This window comes from Poromitra crassiceps (assembly GCF_964638095.1).
Source record: "Poromitra crassiceps genome assembly, chromosome: 6".
NCBI classification, from domain to species: domain Eukaryota; kingdom Metazoa; phylum Chordata; class Actinopteri; order Beryciformes; family Melamphaidae; genus Poromitra; species Poromitra crassiceps.
Genome location: NC_139627.1, coordinates 19,533,116 through 19,554,747, shown reverse-complemented (window position 1 = coordinate 19,554,747; position 21,632 = coordinate 19,533,116). Strand labels below are relative to the sequence as shown.

Below are 21,632 nucleotides of genomic sequence, written 5' to 3'. Positions count from 1 at the left end.
TCATTCACATGGGTGAGGTTGACACCATCAGGACATTTCACATAACGTCAGATCAGTTGTCAATCACGTTAAAGCATTGTTAATGATGGAGGCTCCTCCTTCATAACATACCTGCAGTCCAGTCTGTCACCCTGGCTTTCACTCACCTTAGATCAGGTCACAGTCAATAGTGACAACAGCACATTCCTATGTATTGTTAAGTTAATGGTGTGCTATTTCACTGTAAACAGCGTTCTGCAGTTTTATTATTACCATGTCACGCTAGCTTGTCGGGAAGGCAGCTAAATAATGTTCCAAAGCTAGACGTTATCTTATAGTTGTGGCCCTCTCTATCATCAAAGTTGCCCATCCCTGCCCCGGGTGGTCATCAGGTCATTTGGGGGGAGTCGTTTGAGATGATTTATGGGATAAGAAATAAACATATTTCTATTTCTATGTTATTTCTTTTGAATAATAAACTAGACCATCTTGCGATGGGATCACACTAGCCACTTGCTTGCAGTACACCCATTTTCGAACTCGACCTCGATTTTGATGTCAACTACACACCCGTAAAGTTTTGTGACTGCAACTTTGACGCTATCAAGCAGACAAAATCTGTCCACAGACATATAAACACGCACACACACACGCACACGCACACGCACACACACACACACACACAAACGCACACACGCACACACACACATGAGCTGAAATCAATACCAGTACTGCTGTCGCAGCTGGTAAGAAAGAAAAGGAAAACTAACTCCCTGGTCACTAGAATATTTATAGGAAATATCAGCGCAGTTGGAAGCCATCTTTGACTACTCAGGCTGCATGGAGGAAACTCGATGGGATGTGTGACTGTCCTGTCACTCCGCAGGTGAACCCCCCCTACTATGTCAAACTGGTGGAGCTGGTGCCCCACCCAGAGACAGTCGCAACCGTTATGGAGACCACCCACGCCCTGATGACCCAGGTAATGATTACACAATTAAGAAATTTACCACGAGAGGAAGGGGGTTGTGGCTTCGCCTCGTGCCACAACCCTGTACCAGTGGTAAATGTGGCCACAACCCCCTTCCTCGAGTGGTAAATTTCTTTTCTACAATAGCTACCACATAATATAAAAAATACACAATTGTAACATTCAATTCATTTATTTACAATCATTACTGGTTTCAGAATACATTTATCCTTCCGCCACAGAATATAGTTCCATTGACAGTCCCAGGTTCACTCCGTGACAACTCAAGCTCAGCCAGTTCTCTCTCCCCAATTTCACCATGTAGTTCTTTGTTCACTTCACCTTCATCTTCATCTAACCACTGCTCAAAACTCCATCCACCCAGTAAATCAAACGTTACTACGAAATTTCCTTGTTAGAGATTTGTAGACTGACAGGCTAACAGTGGGCGGAGTCAGCACAGGTGTTCTTCATTCATCAGGGAGCGGAGTGATACTGCGGTTGGAGCCGAACTGTAGATTGTTGGCCTATTTACCACTGTTGCTAGCCAATCAGAATCCAGTATTCACTCATGCTGTTGTAGAATCCTGGATTATCCCTTGATGTCAGAATCAGTATCAGAGAGAGAAACACCAGGCCAACATCAGGCTGAGATGATCAATTATGGAAAAAATCACACAAATCTGTTGTTGGATTTGTTTCGGATCCCCCGGCTGCCTAAAGCTTGAATCTTGCAGGATGACAGGTTAAAACTCTGTCCAGTAAACAAGCTACTTGTGAATCCAAGTGACTTTTGTTTACTACAAGTCCTGATTCACTTGCATTTTGGGCAGTGTGAACCTGAACAAACCACAAACGAGTGAGTCAAGTTTGCAAGTTTGGTTCAGACCAAAGCAAACAAACTGTAGGTGTGATCGCACCCTAAACGGACCCTGTCTGGGTCGGGGCTGAAGCAGCTGTGTGTGATGTCACGTGGTTTCTGTGGTCCAGGTCGGCCAGGCGCCCGTCTGTCTGAAGAAAGAGATCGACGGCTTCGCCCTCAACAGAGTGCAGTACGCCATCATCGCCGAGTCCTGGAGGCTGGTGCAGGTCAGAGTCTGGCCAACACTGTGGGTCTGGATGGGGGATTATGAGTGTGTGTGTGTGTGTGTGTGTGTGTGTGTGTTTGTATGTATGTGTGTGTGCGTGTGCGTGCGTGTGCGTGCGTGCGTGTGTGTGTGCGTGTGTGTGTATGTGTGTGCGTGTGCGTATGTGTGTGTGTATGTGTGTGTGCGCATGCACACTTTTGTTTCAATCCTCCACCGGAAGTCACACAGGGCAGTGCTGATGTGTCTGTACTGGAGGCAGCAGAGAGGACATCCCTGGCTGGCTGGCTGTCAGCTCCTCAGTCTGCCTCCAACACTGCAGCACAGAGACGGCCTCTGATGACAGCAGGCTCCATCATTACATACTCACTCATGGAGGAGATGTTATGATGATGGTGAGGATTACCAGGGTCGGACTGTTCCCCTGAGATGTTGGGAGTTTTGGATTTGGGCTTTGTATATCACTGACATCCCGTTTACCGCGTACCTCTTTTTTTTCTTTTCTTTTTTACCATAATTTGCAGTTTATCTCTAGAAAAGGTCCAAAACTGCCATAAAAAATGTTCTGATGTTACCTCTCCTCTCTCTCCCCCCTCTCGCTTTGTTTGTCTCTCTCCCTCTCTTTCTCGCTCTCTCTCTCTCTCTCTCTCTCTCTCTCACTCACACACAATATGTAGCAGCAGTAGTATCTGTAGCAGATTAATTTACTAAGACATAAAGATCTATCTATCTACTGGAGTTTTGCCGGCAGGACGTGGCATGTGGGAGGATCATGCTATTCCTCCCAGTTCGCCTCCCCCCCCAAACAGGCACCCCGACCGACCAGAGGAGGCATTAGTGCAGGGTCCAGGACACATACCCTTAATCTGGCTTCCCACCCGCATACACGGCCAATTGTGCCTGTATGGACGCCCCGACCAAGCCGGAGGTAACACAGGGGCTCGAGCCTGCGACCCCCGTGGTGGTAGGCAGGGACTCTACCGCTGCACCACCCGGACGCCCCCCACAGTGTTTCTTGCCTTACTATGCCGTCGACTGGATTATAACTTAATTAGAGCTGTAATGAATTGGCTGTGCCACTGTGGGGATAAGTTACTGTGAGAGAGGAAATCCCATCTGTCACAGAGAGAGGTCGTAATGACCCCTTTCTCTCTCCCTCTCTCTCTCTCCCCCTCCCTCTCCCTCTCTCCTCCTCTCTCTCTCTCCCTCTCTCCCACTCCCTCTCTCTCTCTCAGCACCATGCAGCTTTAGTATGTAGTGTTTGTATCCCCTCTCTTCAGTAGTGCTTTGTGGTAGGAAAGAACAAAGACCGATGCTTTCACAGCTCAATCGACACATTGTGTCGGTGGCCCCGGCGCTACTGTACACCTGAGTTACAGTGTATCAGATGCACAATGACTGGACCCCTTCACACATGCATGCACGCACACGCACACGCACACCAAAGAATTGAGGAAAAATACAAACTGCATAAATAAATAAATAAATAAATAAATAAATAAATAAATAAATAAATAAATAAATAAATAAATAAATAAAGATTATTAAAAAAAGAAAAAAGCAGGCAAACAGAGACAGGTTTGTTTTGGCAATAAGTGCGAGTGTGGTGATGCTTGCTGCGGCAAAAATGGCAATGATATACCAGACAGGGTCGAATTAATCCTGTCTACACTTAAGGTATCTCACTAAAGAGGAAATAGTGGTAGATTCCCTACCTACCAAAACGAGCATCGCAGCAAGGTTCGAGCCCCCGTGTTACCTCCGGCTTTGTCGGGCGTCCATACAGGCACAATTGGCCGTGTCTGTGGGTGGGAAGCCAGATTATGGGTCTGTTGTGTCCTGGTCGCTGCACTAGTGCCTCCTCTGGTCGGTCGGAATGCCTGTTCAGGGAGGGGGGGTGGGACTCGGGGGGGGATAGCCTGATACTCCCACGTGCTCCCTGCCGGTGAAACGCCTCGCTGTCAAGTGAAAAGAACCAGTTGGCAACTGCACATATATTGGAGGAAGCATGTGTGTGTCTACAGCTCTCCCCAGATTGGCAGAGGGGGTGGAGCAACAACTGGGACAGCGGGGGGAATTGGCCAAGTACAATTGGAAAACGGGAGAAAAATCCATAAAAAAAAAAAATATTAAAAAATAAATAAATGAAGGAGAAACAATTATTCCTACAGTCTAAGTCAGCCCACTTTGATTTTTGAGACTATGAAAAACCTCCCAACCTTTTTCCAAAAGCAGAATTCATAGAATTAAGACTGTTGATTTGTGTTTGGTAAAAGCATATTTTGGGAGTAGCAAGATGGCGAGCAGTGACTTGTTTTTCTGTTGTCTGTCTGTTGTCGTCCAGAGGAATGCCCACAGACTGTCCAAACAGGCTGGATTACTGTAGCTCTGTAACCTCAGGGTCAACTGCTGCATCTCTCTGTGACTTCTTCAAGGTTTATTCTGTTGTTTTAGGCAGATGGTTTGCTAGCCTTCTATTCTATAATATATAATACGTGTATCCATAAACATATATCATGAACTTTCTTTGGACAGGTTTTTGATGATCATGTTTTAGAACACAGACCAGCAGGGGAGGGCAACCCAATTATATAGTCTTTACGCTTCCTGTGTCACAGTCAATTTATAGTCAACTCGACAGACTTATAAAGCATTCGTCTGACTCGTCAGCACACCTGTCTGACACTGACAGCTTTGTCCTTCTCCAGGCTCTCAGCTTGCTAACACGTGTATACCTATATCTGTGGGGTTCAGGAACCGCTCATAGTCCCATTCAGGTCTGCTCTTCATCTCTCTGCCTCCGCACCTTCAACCCTTACACACACTTGTCACGAAAAGATTCAGCAAACACAGAGGCGCTGAACCTGTAGCTCGCATTGAATCAGCGTTGAGGAACTGATTGCACTGCAAACGCATGACATTGAATTTGAACCCTCCAAAGGCCAAGAGCTGTCAAGTGACTGCTGTTTTAGAATTGGAGAAAAATAAAGATAATGTGCAGGACAAAAAGCAGAAAGGTAGACACTTCATGAAAACATGTTCGGACCCTATGACTAAAACATCACAATAATAGACAGTGTGCAGGATTATATTTCTTTCTTTGAATTTTACAATTGAGATATCCCCAGGTTTCTAGATGTTCCTCCTTGACCGACCTTCTGCACAAACCAATGTTGTTCGATTTCCAAAAAAAGGGGGATAGTTACTTATTTAATTGTATTCACCCCCTTCACTTAATGGCTTGTTGACCTTCCCTTAATGGTACACAACCTTGCCCTACTCAGGAGCCACATTGGGGGGGGAGAATCTTTGCAAAAGCCACAATAGACCTCTTATACGACTAGGTCACACTGACATCACGCAGCGTCGATGCGCATGACGGATGCAGAAAGACAGACTCCGCGCAGCCCTGGCAAGTAGTTTTCCACTGGCTGGAAAACTAGACGAGCTAGACATGTCTTCGTGTTGTGCAGTGGGATGCCAGAATCGGAAAGCTATTGTAGCAGAGTATTCAGGTCCGCCTATTCACACTTGGTTAATAAAATAATAAACGATAGAGCCAGGCTGTAACGTTATAACAAGCTTCTCCCCACATATCCTGTTCTACGGCAACTCGAGGGAACATACACAGCCTCGCACACACGCAATAGAACACAACACAACACTGAACAGTCTGTTACACTATCAACAAAGCAAGGACTAAAGTTTTACCGAATCCCGTCAACTCATACTGCTTTTAATGCTAACCGTAGGCGTCTTTGGTTGCAAGCCGAAAGAGGAAATCATTAAAATATTGAACTGAAGCTTGATATCATTCAGGCCTACCATCATGTTTTAAATCTATTACACAGTGAATATTGCACTGAAGCTTGATGTTCAGGCCTACCATCATGTTTTAAATCTATTACACAGTGAATATTGAACTGAAGCTTGATGTTCAGGCCTACCATCATGTTTTAAATCTTTTACACAGTGAATATTGAACTGAAGCTTGATATCATTCAGGCCTACCATCATGTTTTAAATCTTTTACACAGTGAATATTGAACTGAAGCTTGATATCATTCAGGCCTACCATCATGTTTTAAATCTTTTACACAGTGAATATTGAACTGAAGCTTGATATCATTCAGGCCTACCATCATGTTTTAAATCTATTACACAGTGAATATTGAACTGAAGCTTGATATTCAGGCCTACCATCATGTTTTAAATCTATTACACAGTGAATATTGAACTGAAGCTTGATATCATTCAGGCCTACCATCATGTTTTAAATCTATTACACAGTGAATATTGAACTGAAGCTTGATATTCAGGCCTACCATCATGTTTTAAATCTATTACACAGTGAATATTGAACTGAAGCTTGATTTCAAATAAATTATATCGCAATCACAATATTTGTCGGGAAAATCGCAATTAGATATTTCCCCCAAATCATTCAGCCAGTGTTGATTGATTTTATTTGACAGTTTCATTTTCAAAGCACGAGCTAGTGCCAAGGCATTGAGTGCATATAAGGAAAAGTCAGGATAACACAATAAAGCCCATTGTGGTCCCTGTATCATCATACTGCTCTCATAGTTTAGAAGTTGACATTCTTCTCCTTTCTCCTCATCCCAGAAGAGACTTTTAAAGAGGGACTTCATGGTTCACAGATGCGCCAAGTGTGTCTGCAGTCTGGTGAAAGTCCTTGCGAGCTCAGTCACAGCCTCTGAGAGTCACGTCCACTGGCCCTGTGTTACTCACAATGTATTTACTGAGTGTAGTTCAGGGAACTGAAGCCTCCTGACTGCGCTGGCAGCAGCTCTGCATCCATACAGTACATCCAGTAATGCGTGATATTTGTGTCTTTCACACTGACCTGTGGCAGCTCAGACACATATCTACATGACATTCCATACAGTGTCCGCATCGCTTACTTGTGCCCCACCTGCGAGGAACCAGCAGAGGCAGATGAACCCTGAGGGCACCCTTGGGTCCTAGCTGACAAAACTGCCACATTGCTGTTACTGTCCCGACCTTTGACCTGGGAGGAGCTCCAGCTGAGCAGCTTCTCTGGAGCCTGCTGGGTTGTTTTCCTCACCTGTGTCCTAGTATTAATTTTGGTCAGCTATTTTTTTATTTAGTCCCAGTCTTGGTCCTGTGTCAAATGGCTTTGTTAGTTTTTATCACATTTAATCAACCTCATCCTGTTTTTGTTTAGTCAAGTTTTAGTCGACTAAAAGTCAGAGTATTTTAGTCTCATGTTGTTCAAAGAAAACCGTAACTATTGTTTCTTTAGAATTTTCAAACTCATTGGAAAGATCTATCAATCTGTTATTATGAAATGGTATTAAGGTTTGACTTCTTCTCTTCTGATTGGATCTCTTCCCAATTCGTCCCTCCCTAACATTTTAGTCTAGTTTTGTTGACGAAAACGTCCTCATAGTTTTTGTCATCACAACAACTTTGTTTGTATTTAGTTAACATCGTTTTCATCAGTGAAAATAGGTAGTCGATGAACATTTTTCATCATAGTTTAAGGCCAAATAGTCAGTGGGAGAGGTGACCACATGACCATTTAGGAGACCAGCAGAGTACTATTTCGTATTATTGCTGGAGCCTGCAGTGGTGTGTCTCTTCTATATTAAAGGTCTCTGGTGCAAGGTCAAAATCTTTGATAGTTTCTAGCACTCAAAATCTTTTTCTCTTTTTTAATTAGCACTGGGTCAGTACATCAAAGGACGTGTTTCAGCGACCCAGTGGTAATTAACTCATTGAGTGCCAATGACGACTTTAGTCGTCAATTCGTTTAGTAACGTAGAGTGCCAATGACGACTAAAGTCGTCAATTGCGTTTTTTGACGGTGAGACGTGGATCAAAGCCAGATCCATCTCCTGTAAAATTTTGGGGCATGTTGAATGTGTATAACCTATTTTACCGACCCATTAGGTGGCGACAGTGCTCTCCAGATTAGAGAAAGGCCAGGAAAAAAGAGAGAAGAAGTCATGAGGAAACGGAAATCGCATCGATATGCATGAAGCATAACGTTAGCTGTGCCTCTGAACAGCAGTCAATCTGCTGCCACAATTGAGCCCCTCCGTCTCCGCTGCGATAGCCCCTCCATATGATTTAGTTGCCGACACCAGCGTCTTTCTGAAAAGTTACATTATTCTCAGCTGGGAGCCGGCGACAGGCTGTGAAAAAGCGGGGGGATGCAGCGCACTTTTCAGTGCAGACAGAGCAAGCAGCAGAGCCCCAGAGACACTCCCACGGAGGAGGAGGAGGGGGGTGGGGCACGCAGGGCAGTATACAACCATTGACAGTAAACACAGACCCAGACAGCAGCAGGCTCGATAGACAGAGAGACAGGCAAACAAGCTAGAATATGATGCCCACCAGCAGTAAATCAAGACCAGCAAGAAGGTGTAGGGTCTGCGCACGCAGGGGCCAGCGCTGCTGGTTGCAGCTAAAAAATATTATTTGGCCAAACAAAATTCCTTTGTTTTCACTATTTTATTGAAGGAAATTATTTTTGAGGTGTCATTACATCAGAAAATATTAGCTTCAGAGTCAATGATGTGCTTGAAATGCTTAATTTCACAAAAGGCGGAATATCTCAGCTTCTAAATTGAAACGTGTGTTTTTGCTAAAATCAACCTATCTTCTCCGGCTGATAACTAAAGAACGGAAAATGATATCAATAAACTTTTTTTTGCAGATGATAGAAGAGAGTCTCATCGTTCTTTGTGCGTGTTCGGTGTTTACATAGTAATATCACACAATATTCTGTGGGCCTCGAGAAATCACTGAAAATGCTCTGAAACTGTGGCACTGGGAGCGTCCGTTCTCCAAAAGTGGCTGGCACTCAATGAGTTAAAAGAAAAAAGCAGATTTTTCCCTTGCACTTGCAAGCACTTGTAAGATGTGGCCCACAGACTCTCGTCCATGTAATAGATGAGCAACATTATGTGGTCGGATCCCGCATGCGTTTGACATGATTACATGGGGGTGGGTCTGTTCAGGCAGCTGCACAGTGCCGTACCACAGTTGGTGGACATAGGCCTTTATTCTGACTGCTTTCAACAGACTGACACTCAATTCTATAAAACAAGAAATATTGCACAGGCGAGCAACTGTGCATGCGCTTTGCAATTGTGAGCTGCGCCCCACGGAACCCCTCGCCTTATTATAGTAGTGAGATTGTTGAGACAAGTGAAGCTGCATTGAAACAAGTGGGGTTATCTCTCCTCACTGCATAATGTTTCTCCTGGTTTGAGAAAACTAAGATTTGAAGGCGGAATATGAGACTGACTTGTTAAGATGGAAGATTTCCAGTTTACGGCCAAATAGTCCGTTAAATTGTAACTGACTGGTTTCAAATGCATCGATTCAGGTTTGTTGTAGGTCAACGGGAAGTTCTAGTCTCAAACTAGAGAAGGCTTGATTTGATCAAATGTTTTCCCCCTTTGCGTAATATTGTTTCAGTTGTTATCTGAAATCTGAAGTCACATTCAAGGCTGACATGTTATTGCTGACATGATCAAACACCTATCTATCCCTCTAACTAGCGTGAATGGACATATCCGTTTTGAATTAATGTACTTCCCTCCTTGCCTTTTATTTTTTATATATATATATATTTTTTAATAAAAAATAATTTGTTTCTCATACACAGTCTCTCACAGTCACTCGCTCTCTCTCTGTCTCTTTCTCTCGACCAAACATATCACATGCTCTCTCTCTCTCTCTCTCACACACACACACACACACACACACACACACCCACCTTACCCATCTAAAGTAATAAGTTGATGTGGTATGTGAAGTCACAGTTTGGGAATCCGGTCTGTTCTGGCCTCAGACTTTCTTTGATGTATCGTCAAGGTGACAACTTCTGTCATCTTTATCTGCAGGCTGCCACTCAAGACACCTCAAGTCAAGTCAAGTTTATTTGTATAGCCCTAATTCACAAGCATGTCCCAGAGGGCTTCACAGAAAATATGTCTAGCTAATTCTAGCTGACACAACAGTAGCAAATTATAGTAGTAATGATGACACATTGAACAATTGATAGAGAAATATAGAAAATATAGGATAGAGCGGAGGAGAGAGCAGGAGAAGGGAGGGAGAGCAGGGGGAATGTGAGAGAGGAGAGAGCAGGAAAGTGATGAGGTGGGGAGGGAATGGGAAATGTTGGGGAGTATAGGAGGTGGGGAAGGAGCAGGGGAAGGGGGAAAGAGGAGAGAGCAGGAGAGGGGAGGGGGAGGGAGAGCGGGGGGATGTGGGGGAGGAGAGAGCAGGGAGAGGGAGGAGGTGGGGAGAGAATGGGAAATGTGGGGGAGGAGATAACAGAGAAGGAGAGGTGGGGAAGGAGCAGGGGAAGGGGGAAAGAAAGAGAATGGGTGCCATGCTTTAAAATAGGATGGATGGCATGCTTTAGAATAGTGTGGGGGGGGGGAGTTCGGGAAGGGGAGGAGGTGCGGAGGGAGAGCAGGGGGAGTATGAGAGAGTATATGGAGAGAACAGGGAAAGGAGGGCTAGCTGACACAACAGTAGCAAATTACATTAGTAATAATAATAATAACACAAATATAGGAAATATGGAAATATAGGATTGAATGGGTGCCACGCTTTAGGGTAGAATGGGTGCCATGCTTTAGAATAGTGGCGGAATAGTGGGAGAGGATAGAATGGGTCCCATGCTTTGGAGTAGAATGGGTGCCATGCTTTAGAATAGTGGGGGAGGAGAGATCAGGAAAGGGAGGCGGTGAGGAAGGTGCAGGGGAGGGAGAGCAGGGGGAATGTGAGAGAGGAGAGAGCAGGAAGTGGCAGGGAATGGGGAATTTTGGGGAGGAGGGGAAGGGAGAAAGAGGAGAGAGCAGGAGAAGGGGGGGGAGTGGGGGAGGAGAGAGCATGGAAAGGGAGACGGTGGGGAGGGAATGGGAAATGTGGGGGAGGAGAGAACAGGGAGGGAGAGGTGGGGAAGGGGGAAAGAGAAAGAGAATGCGTGCCATGCTTTAGAATAGAATGGATGCCATGCTTTAGAACAGTGGGGGGGAGAGTTCAGGAAGGGGAGGAGGTGGGGAGGGAGAGCAGGGGGAGTATGAGAGAGAGTGTGGAGAGAACAGGGAAAGGAGGGGATGCCATGCTTTAGAGTAGAATGAGTGGCATGCTTTATAGTGTGAGAGAGGAGAGAGCAGGAAAAGGGGGGAGAAAATCAGACAATCTGTCTACTCTAGACATTAACCAGAACTAACCGGGACACAGGGAATCTAGCTAATCTACAGCCTAGTCTGGCCTGTCCTATTCTACTCTAGTCTGATTTTAGCTTGAACACTATAACAGGTCTACAGCCTATAGTTAGGCTGTAGCTAATCTATCGCCTAACCTAAGCTATTCTAACCTACCGGCAACCCTTGACCAGTGATGGAGAGCACCGATGCCCCGCACCCCGGCCCGCGCCCCCACACCTCACATCTTTAATAACAGACACTTTCAGTTTTCGCTCAGTCTTCACATTTTATTTGTACTAACACACCAGCCAAAGAGAGAGGAAAAGACGTATACTGTAAGTGATAGGAAGATCATGTATATATTGATCTTGATTGTTTCATTCATTGTGTCATGCACATTTGACAGTGCCCAGCCCTGTTGGGCGTACAACACACAAAATACAACATATACAATACAACATAAGAAAGTTAATGTTAGATAAAGAAATCCAGTGGTTCTTACTGTATAACAAAATGTCAGGGAGAGAAAAATAAAGTGATGACACAAATTACAAATAATAACAAATAACAAAACAAAAAAGGGAAATGGTACAAAAACAACAAATTTGATGAATTGACAAGTAATGGAAATTAGTTAAAATAAAACAGCCTTGATGCAGACAATTCTTCAGGAATTGAGAGGAACTGGACAATTTAATAACTTTTCTTTGACAATATCAGCTATCAAGTACAGACAAATAACAAAGACAACATGCAATAATAGTCTCTACACCTCAGGGTAATCCATCAGTCATCTAGTCTAGATGGATTACCCTGAAACAGACAGGTGGATGACATTCTTGACAGTGGTCGTGTGTCACCTTGCTTTTTTCCCCCCAAAGATTGTGCTGCACAGGCTAGTAGGCAAGTCAGTGGTAACAGGCAGAATTTACCTTTTTCACAGCAGCCATTTTGTGTCTAAAAGTCAAGTCAAGTCAAGTCAAGTTTATTTGTATAGGACATTTCATACACAGTGGCAATTCAAAGTGCTTCACATAAAATGGTTGACAGGAAAAGAAAAGAAAAGAAGAGAATAAAATGGACATTTAAAAGCATCACAGCAAAACTTAAAAAAAATAGTATAAAAAGTGCATTAAGCAACAGGCGCAGCAGTTGCAGAAAGAGCTAAAAACTTATAGAGGACTCATTGGGTTTGCATAGTAGCTGTCAGCAGTTAAAAGCGACGGTAAACATAAAAGTCTTTAGTCTATTTTTAAAAGTAAGTAAGGTTGGGGCAGATCTGAGGTCTTCAGGCAATTTGTTCCAGCTAGCAGAAGCATAGTGGGTAAATGCAGCCTTCCCATGATTTGATTTGATCCTAGGGACAGTTAATAAGCTGGACCCTGTTGACCTAAGAGTTCTAGACGGTTCGTAGCGTGGGAGCAATTCAGCTATGTATTTTGGGCCTAGGCCATTAAGTGATTTATAGACTAATAACAGTATTTTAAAATCTATTCTCTGACACACTGGCAACCAGTGTAAGGACTTAAGAACTGGAGTGATATGATCATCTTTCTTAGTCTTCGTTAGAACTCTAGCAGCAGCATTCTGAATGAGTTGAAGTTGCCTAAGTTCTTTTTTGGAGAGACCAGAAAAAAGGCTATTGCAGTAGTCTAACCTACTATAAATGAAGGCGTGAATTAGTTTTTCTAGATCCTGGCAAAGAAAAAAAAGGCAGGGAAAAAGGTGTTTTGTTTTGGTTGCACATATGTTCACCCTGCCTTTTAGACACAAAATTGCTGGTGTGAAAAAGGCCCATTGGAGAGGAGGAGGGAGAGAGTGCTACTTCTTCAGTCCCCTGTCTTGAGTTTTCAGCCTGTGTGGTGGATTAGAGCCTGTAATCAGGCATTCAGCTGCAGATTCACTTCATTGTTGTGGCATTAGTTTCAACTGTTGAATAATGCGCTGCACATTTACTTCAGAGTTGAGAGTTGAGAGAAGCTGGTAGTTTGTCATTGTTTGGACAATAAAAGTACATCTTAGTCTTATCTCATCTTACATGGTCGTCTACACTGTAGACTCTACAGTATGTAAGTAACTCAATACTGTGTTTAATGCTGCATTCGTTTATGGTCGGAGATGGCAAGTGGCAAACGCGCCATCTCCGACCTACGTTAGTTCGAGCTTCAAGTCGCAAAACCATGGATGCTAATAGCATCAGCTATTAGACAGCTAACAGCTAATAACTACAATAATGTATAATTGTATGGGTTTAACTTACCCCGCTAGCCAGGCGCTTCTCGCTCATACTGAGCATTAGCGCCCGGCGACCCACGACGCATTTCCAATCAGACAATCGTGCCGCTCTCACGTCTAGGTATAAAAACGAACCCTTACCTGAGCCAGAAACTTGAAGTGAAGACGCTATCCGATGGCCAACATCCTCTTCTTTTAATGACATATAGTTGCCGCTTCCAAATTGTTGCATAAAATCCACTTTTCTGTCTTTGAAAAACCCAAAATCATTCATCTGGAGCAACCGGAAGTGTAGGGGGCATTAGTGAGTAAACAGTGAGTCGTATTTCCGGGTTGAAGACAGTTGTCTGATTGGAAATGCGTCGTGGGTCACCGGGCGCTAATGCTCAGTATGAGCGAGAAGCGCCCGGCTAGCGGGGTAAGGGTTTAACCAACTACTCTATTGGTATGCTGATTGGTCTGAAGGCATATTGTTAAAAAATAAACATTAATTGCCAAAAATGTGTTTTAAATTCATACTTTCATAATTTTTTCACCATATACGATGTGGGTGGTCATGTTGTCAAATGACGAGCTGTGAGCAATTTGTAGGGGTTGAGAAATCATACCCGAGTTTGCGAGTAGGAATTCCGAGTTGACACAGCATTTTATTAGATTTTTCCAATTTGCGACCTCCGAGTTATAAATGAATGCAGCATAATAGCTGCTGCATGAGTCTTACAATATAGGGGTTACATAGTTTCCCCTCATGTGACTGTGATCTGATGTTTTCTAATCGGTGTGAACAGGAAAAACCTGCATGAAATCAAATTTTTTCAGTTGTGATCTGGAACACATGGATATGTGGTGTGAAATCAGATCCCGAGTCATGCAATCTACATGGGACTTGTATTTGAACGCTCAAATTCTGAGTTTGTAACATCAAGTCTCATCATTATGTCCACAGCAGCTTGCCTGAGCAGCTTTAGCATGGAAGACAACAATAGAACCAAAGACAAATGGACAATTTGCAACGTCTGAAATGTGTTGTTGGAAACAAGCAGGAGAAGCTTATACAAAAATGGATGCGACATTCTTTGATATTGATCATCTTCACAAATGAGGACCACTTGTTTGACTTTTGAAGCGTTTTCTGAAAATCACGTTTAAAAATAAACACATTTACGCTTCGAAAGTCATAAAACTGGTGCTCATTTTGTGAAGATTATCTTGCTGAGCACAAATCTAGCTGTTTCATAAACTTTTGTTTAATAACAGACCTTATTTCATGCATTTAACTGAAATTCCTAGACCAAAAATACAAAAATCCCATTGCCTTTTCCCCCTAAGAACCAGGAAGTGCAGGGACTTCTGGGTAAGCCTACAAAAATACATCATCCCTGCGGTACTCTATGAAGAGTCATTCATTTTTTTAAATCTAATATTAGCAGCAATTCAGAATTGAGTATGTGAGCACAGCCTTGTTGTCCTTATGTAACAGACACCCCCCTCATAACACACACACACACACACACACACGCGTACGCACACACACACACACACACACACACACACACACACACACACACACAGACACACACATGCGCCCCCACACACACACACACACACAAACTGGCCTTTGAGTCAGGGCCAGCGTTGGAAAGCAGAGCAGCTGAGAAAGCGGCCAGTTGCCCCCCGGTGATTATGGCGGAGGAGAGAGCCCTTTTCACCTGGCTCCGCCCGGGCCGCACCCGCGACAGAACGGGCCCGTTGTTGGATACAGGACCCAAACAAAGACGACCCTGTCCACCCCTCCACCCCATCCACCACCCCCCCCTCCCTCTCCTCTTGCTCACCCTACTCTCCGTATCTGTGTCCGAGCTTTGATTTCCTCCCCGGCCGGCCAACAGGTATCTCTCCAGCCCAATAGACAGACATGTGAGCAGAGGAGGGGGTGAAGCAGGCACACTAGCTGGCACGCTCGCCCCTGTTTCCTCCTGGCCTTCACCCTCCCCCCCAATCCCATCCCTCAGCCCCTCTCCTCACTGTACCTTCTGCATTCTCCTCAGGACACAGGATTGGCCGATTAGGGAAACCTGATATGGTGGGAGTCGTTTTTCGAGGCTCTGATGGGCTCAGAGGGAATCGGTTTGGTCCAAAGTCTTGCGGCTGAAAAGCAGGGACTTTGTCAAGCCGAGAGCAATTAGGTTTTTACTCCCTGGAGGCGTCAGTTACTGAAAATCGGGCGAGTCTTGTTGATTTCAGAGTAGCATCAGCTTATTCACCTTATGTAGCCCCGCCCACTTGACCCAGTTGTGTTAGGACTTCCTGTTCAAAACGTTGTGTGTTTCAAACCTAGTCTGACTCTGGCTCTTAAGGGTCTGCACACACCTTAAAGCCCCTCAGCAGTGTTGACCACAGTTATCACAATGAACACAATATAAGTACTGTACTGTCACAGGAAGTGTCAACATAATAGGAAGTAATTGGCTGACCCCTGTGTTGGAACATGAGGTAAATGGACTGTCATTATTACATCACGGTGCTCACTGAAGGCAAACACGAATCACTTCAGAGCTAACGTCACCTAAAATGCCATCTTGCTGTGTTGTTGGGTGCTAGAATCGAAGGAGTAATGGCTCCAACTTTTATGATCACTTTTATCGCATAGCAGCTGCCACTGCCAGTCAAATAAAAATAAAAAAACAACTAACTTATGGTTAAACGGGTATCACAGCGGATGCGTTTCAGGCTGTGTAGGCGGTGTGGTGTGCTGTAAAAGCGACCATAACCATCACAGAGCCTAATATTTAACACTGTATAACATGTAAACTTCATGTTTGACACTTTCTAATGTGATGTACAGTATACTTTCCCAGCCATGCAAGTGCAGTTTGCTGTCAAGACGTCGCTGTTTGCCGGAGGTCCTCTCTGAACTTCCCTACGGCTGTGCAACAATCTCTGACACTGGGGACAACTGTCGCCAAAAGGCTTATTCTGAAGGAGTGGAAGTCCTCCTCTTCGCCTTCTATTCGGGTGTGGCTGATGGACATGATCTCTGTTCTACAGATGGAGAGACTCAGGTCCCTGAGAACCAACGCGCTTAAAAAGTTCTCAGATATCTGGGACCTACTTTGACGAGGTTAAGAATGATAAGTGACTGAGGTTGGGGATGATGGATGGCTCGCCCAGTTGGTATCCCATGGACCCCTTAGGCGGGATCCCAGGTACACGATATCTCTTATAAACACATAAGCACCTTATGCGGCTGATAGCACGTTATATTGTTGAATGTTAATGACGTATGTATGTATGTTGTTGTTTTTTTTTTGTTTTTTTTGTCTTGTTCGTATATTGTTCTATAAAAAATGGAAAATAAAGTATATAAAAAAAAAAAAGACGTCGCTGTTTGCTCTGTTTACACTTTACAGTACTCTAAGCCAAGCCTGATACTTACTTGTCTGCCGCTGGCTAGGCAGACACACAACTCATCTGTTAAATATTTGTATTTCAACTCTTGTAGCCTACATGACAATTCAGGAGATAGCAGTTATAGTAATCTAAAGATGTACAGTATACACCCTCAGTATCTATTTACAAAACAAGTCAACAATACTTTCTAGCCAGCCAGCATTCGCTAACATGTTCCGGGGTTACTTTCGGCCTCCAGCTGTGCTCCGCCCACAGAAATGTCATCATGTTGATTAACATTGAAAGGGTTCTATAGATCCACCAGGGAACACTGGGCTGACTTCAGTGGCTCTTTAAACTGTATTCACAATTCTCTGATACATCACATTGGTAGGAAAATAACAGGGGATTCTAATTAAATTACAGGTGGTGATTATAATCAAATGACAGCCAATGAGTTGTGTGTATGATAAAGAACCATACAGTATTGGTAGGAAATGCATGTGACATCATGGGAATACTACAAATAGATGAATTGTTTGTTTTTAGAGGTGGAATTGGAAAATCTAGTGACTAGACATAAATAACATGAAGTAAATAACTTGCTAAATAGGTAGATCTGTATGTTGATATATGTAAAGCAGATGATGTACCAGTTTTATTGAATGAAATAGGTAAAGAAATGAAGTCCAGTCACTATAGTGGACTGAATTGTGTGTTTCTGACTCGGTTTCCGTCTCACTCCACCAGGATGGCTTCATCTCAGTTAAGGACATCGACCTGGTGATGTCAGAGGGACTGGGAATGCGTTACGCCTTTATAGGTCCCATGGAAACGATGCACCTCAATGCACCTGAAGGTAATGTTCCCACTTTTGACTCTTCACTCACACAAAAGGAAGGCCAGTAACCGAGACACTTTTAAAAGGGGCGATAAGTACCCTATGTATAGAAAGAGTACCGCAAGGATGATGTATTTTTGTAGGCTTACCCGAAAATCGCCACAATGCTGGTTCGTAAGAGTCAAAGGCAATGGGATTTTAGTATGGGGATTTCGGTTAAATGCATGAAATAAGGTATGTGGTTAACACAAGCTTATGGGAGTGGAAATTTGTGTTCAGCAGGATAAACTTCATAAACGAGGACTACTTTTATCACTTTTGAAGCGTTTTCTGAAAATTCTCATTAAAAATATGCATTTACGCTTCAAAAGTCATAAAAGTGGTCCTCGTTTGTGAAGATTATCCTGCTGAACACAAATTTCCACTCCCAAAAGCTTGTGTTAACCACAAACCTTATTTTTGTTTTTAAGCCTTTAATTAAGCCTTTAAGCCTCTGTTTAATTAAAAGAGAACTTATCAACATTATGGGTTTTAGTAATTTTCTTTAGTTAAAACTTGATTTATATTTTACAAGATTACATTTGAACATGAACACATCATAATTTTTACTGAATGGACCTGAATGGAGTCTGGACCTTGAACGCACCATCAAAACAACACAACCTGACAGCTGGTGTAGTGGGAAAATCTATTTTCAGACGGTGCGTTCAGGTTAACGTCATGTTGCATGGCCTATTAAAAAGGTCTACTACAGTATATAGTGCACAAATGATGCAAAGCATGAATTAACATGATTCATTCAACACATTTGAACACAACAGAACGGATGTAACTTGTGGATTACATTATAGTTGTCAAAACATGCTTAAGTGAAATTAACATCAAAAAATACTCCAAAGAAATAAATACTACTCAATTACAGTAACAACAGTATAATTGTAATGTCCATCCACCAGACCATGAGGCAGAGAGAGAGGGAGAGAGACGACCCTCACATGTCTCACATGTCTCAGCCTTTGTCAACATACGTACATGTACTGTACCATGGCATTTGTGTGTGTGTGTGTGTGTGTGTGTGTGTGTTTGTGTGTGTGTGTGTTTGTGTGTGTGTGTGTGTGCAAGAGAGAGTGAAACGTCAGGTAGATGGAGAATATCAAAGGGGAGTGTGAAACCCAGAGAGTAATCCTGGCTGTACACGCACGCACGCGCGCACACACACACACACACACACACACACACACACACACACACACACAGAGACCCTCGGCCGAACAAAGCCGTCTTTTTACGGGCAGCGATGAATGCGCTCCCTCACAGCAGTAATCCAAACCTCCAGAAGCAGGACGGTGGCCTTCAAACCAGCAGCCAGCTCTACCTGCTGTTACACTGCCCACGCTTTCTACTGCTGCTTCCTTTCTACCCAGGAAACTGTGTGACCGCGTCCTGGAAGACCTACTCCTGTTCTGACTGCCAGGCCTTAAAGCAGTCCCATCAGATAGCAGTGCACTCAGCCTCTCTGTCTCTCTCTGTCTCTGTCTCAGTGACTTGGCTTTCCAAAACCTGCACAGTCCAGCCATTTACCATCCAAAACATGAGACTCAGCAACATGCTTATTTTGTTCCTGGCTGTTTAAAGGTGCCAGGTATAGCATTTTAACTCCAATAAATCATCACTGTATTCATTCTGAGACATTTTAACAAGGGGGTCTATGGGGAATGACAGCCAGCCTCAAGTGACCGTTTGAGGAACTGTAGTTTTTGCCACTTCTGCGTTGGCCTCAGTTTTTTGCAACCGGAACTGCCCCTCGGTTGAAGCAGCATTTGGGGGTAAAATAACGTGAGAAAGGGATCATTCAAAAGTATAAACCAGAGGTACGCAACTTTGCCCTACTCAGGAGCCACATTGACACACAAAAAAACAGTAAGAGAGATCAGTTAGTGAGAGAAAGGCCGTTTGATTTGATGGGAGGGGCCTGTGATGTGTTTTTGGTGGCATTTATAGTTCCGCCTCCTGGTACAGGTTGAGGACATCATTGTTTTCCAGGAAGTAAATGTCATTGGATTTCCATATAAAAATAAAAGACAATGTTAATATGTGTAGTAAAGTTAAATTGGTGTATATGGCATGGAAATTTAACTGACAAGATGAAAATGTCTTTCCATTGGTCACTTTAAGCGGAAAGTCAGACTGAGACAGAGAAAGCGAGACTGCATGACAAGGGAAAAAAGTGGAGGGCTTGAAATAACTGCAGGTCCTCCTGTACAAAACATGTGAGCGTTTGGTTGAAGGTAGATGGCACTTATCACACTGCTGTGTAATCTATAGTCTGCCCCACCGAGGTTCATGTCAACATCCACAGGTCAACCTGAGAAACTGTCTAAGAAAAAACTAAGAGCTTTTAAAAGAAATGTCCGGTTTTCTAATATGATTAACTTTCTCTGTAAATCAATTATAAAACTGTTTGGGAAGTGATGATGACCCCTTCAACATTTGGACCAGGCAGTGATTGCTCCACCTCGGCTTCTTATCTCCTCAAGGATGCTCTCCTAACCTGATGAGTTCCTTATCGCAGGAATGTTAACAAACCATAAGACTGACCCTCTTCATGATTTATGATGTTATGCCCACTCATTTGGTTATTCCGAAGACCACTGTTGCTTCGTACATCATTACCTCCGCCAAGGAGGTCATGTTTTCGGTGCTGTTTGATTATTAGCAGGATTATGGAAAACCTACTGGTGTTAGATTCCGATCCGACTCACAAAATTTGCATATCATAGCGGATTGGAGAATAGAGCTGAACAGTCACATGAAATCTCTTGCCCCGGAAGTGAGTTTCCCATTCATTTTCTCCATAGACATTTTGAAAAATCCTTATGTAATGAGTTTTATGTCTGGAACTAAGCGAACCCGTGAACTACTGAATCATGAGTGACCATAAAACATTTCACTTGAAGCAAAAACTAAAAACCCTAACCCTAACCCCCTCCCCACCCCCTATTTTGTATTTTTGAGTTCATCCAGTGGGGTTTGAAAAGGTAGAAGACCATGTAATCATCCAGTTAAAGTTACCACAATGTGGACAAACAACTGCTGTGAGATTTCAGCTACTGGCCCACGGTCCCACATGGTAGTCCATGCCGTTCTCCCCTGACCATCTCTCCTCCTACAGGTCTGGAGGACTATCTGAAGCGGTACGGAGAAGGTATGAGGAGGCTCCTGACCAGTGTGGGACCTGTCCCACAGTTCACTGGGGAGGCAGCCAAGAGCATCATAGCAGTAAGTTTGACTATGGCACTCTGTTGGACAGGGCAACAAGGTGGCCTGGTGGAAAGGGCCTCCATCATTTCAAGTCTAGGCTATACGCTCTTGCAGAAAGAAGAAAAGGGCATTGAACTGACATTGTGGGTTTTATGACTTGTGCTCTGCAAATATCCCTTACACTGGTTGAATTAATACAGAACTGTTTTAAACTACAATCATTAGTCCACACAGACCCCCCATTTGATGAGATTTTGTCTATCATTACTTTCTATCTTTACCGATAACAGATAAACTACGATCACAATAGTCATTATTCTCCAATTCCATAATTGTGTTAACTTCTTGAAAATGGAATAATGCTGAAGTTGAACAATTCATCCATTTTCTGGGGACCCCCGGGAACCCCCATCCCAAGGACCCCTGGTGGTACCCACTGCCTTATGCACAATAAAATGGAATAAAACAATCGAAAATAATTAAATCATGACAGAATATGTTTGAATTGCTAAACAAAATGAATGGAAGTTTTTACATGGAGAAATTGACCTTTTCAAACTCATCCTTAAGAAACGCGTTCCATGGAATTGAACTGATTTTCCACACAAATTTATTTTACAAGCAGAACCACATCTGGGTGTAGTGTCAAA

At 43.6% G+C, this 21,632-nt stretch overlaps 1 protein-coding gene across 1 annotated transcript in view; it reads left to right on the top strand.

The window, feature by feature from the left end:
* cryl1 (crystallin, lambda 1) overlaps positions 1-21,632 on the top strand; it is a 36,113-nt gene that overhangs the window by 11,069 nt on the left and 3,412 nt on the right. Inside the window, exons 5-8 of the mRNA XM_083639524.1 lie at positions 866-961; positions 1,940-2,038; positions 17,631-17,739; positions 20,894-21,000. Of these exons, the coding sequence (XP_083495650.1) occupies positions 866-961; positions 1,940-2,038; positions 17,631-17,739; positions 20,894-21,000 (411 nt within the window). The remainder of the gene's footprint in view (positions 1-865; positions 962-1,939; positions 2,039-17,630; positions 17,740-20,893; positions 21,001-21,632) is intronic.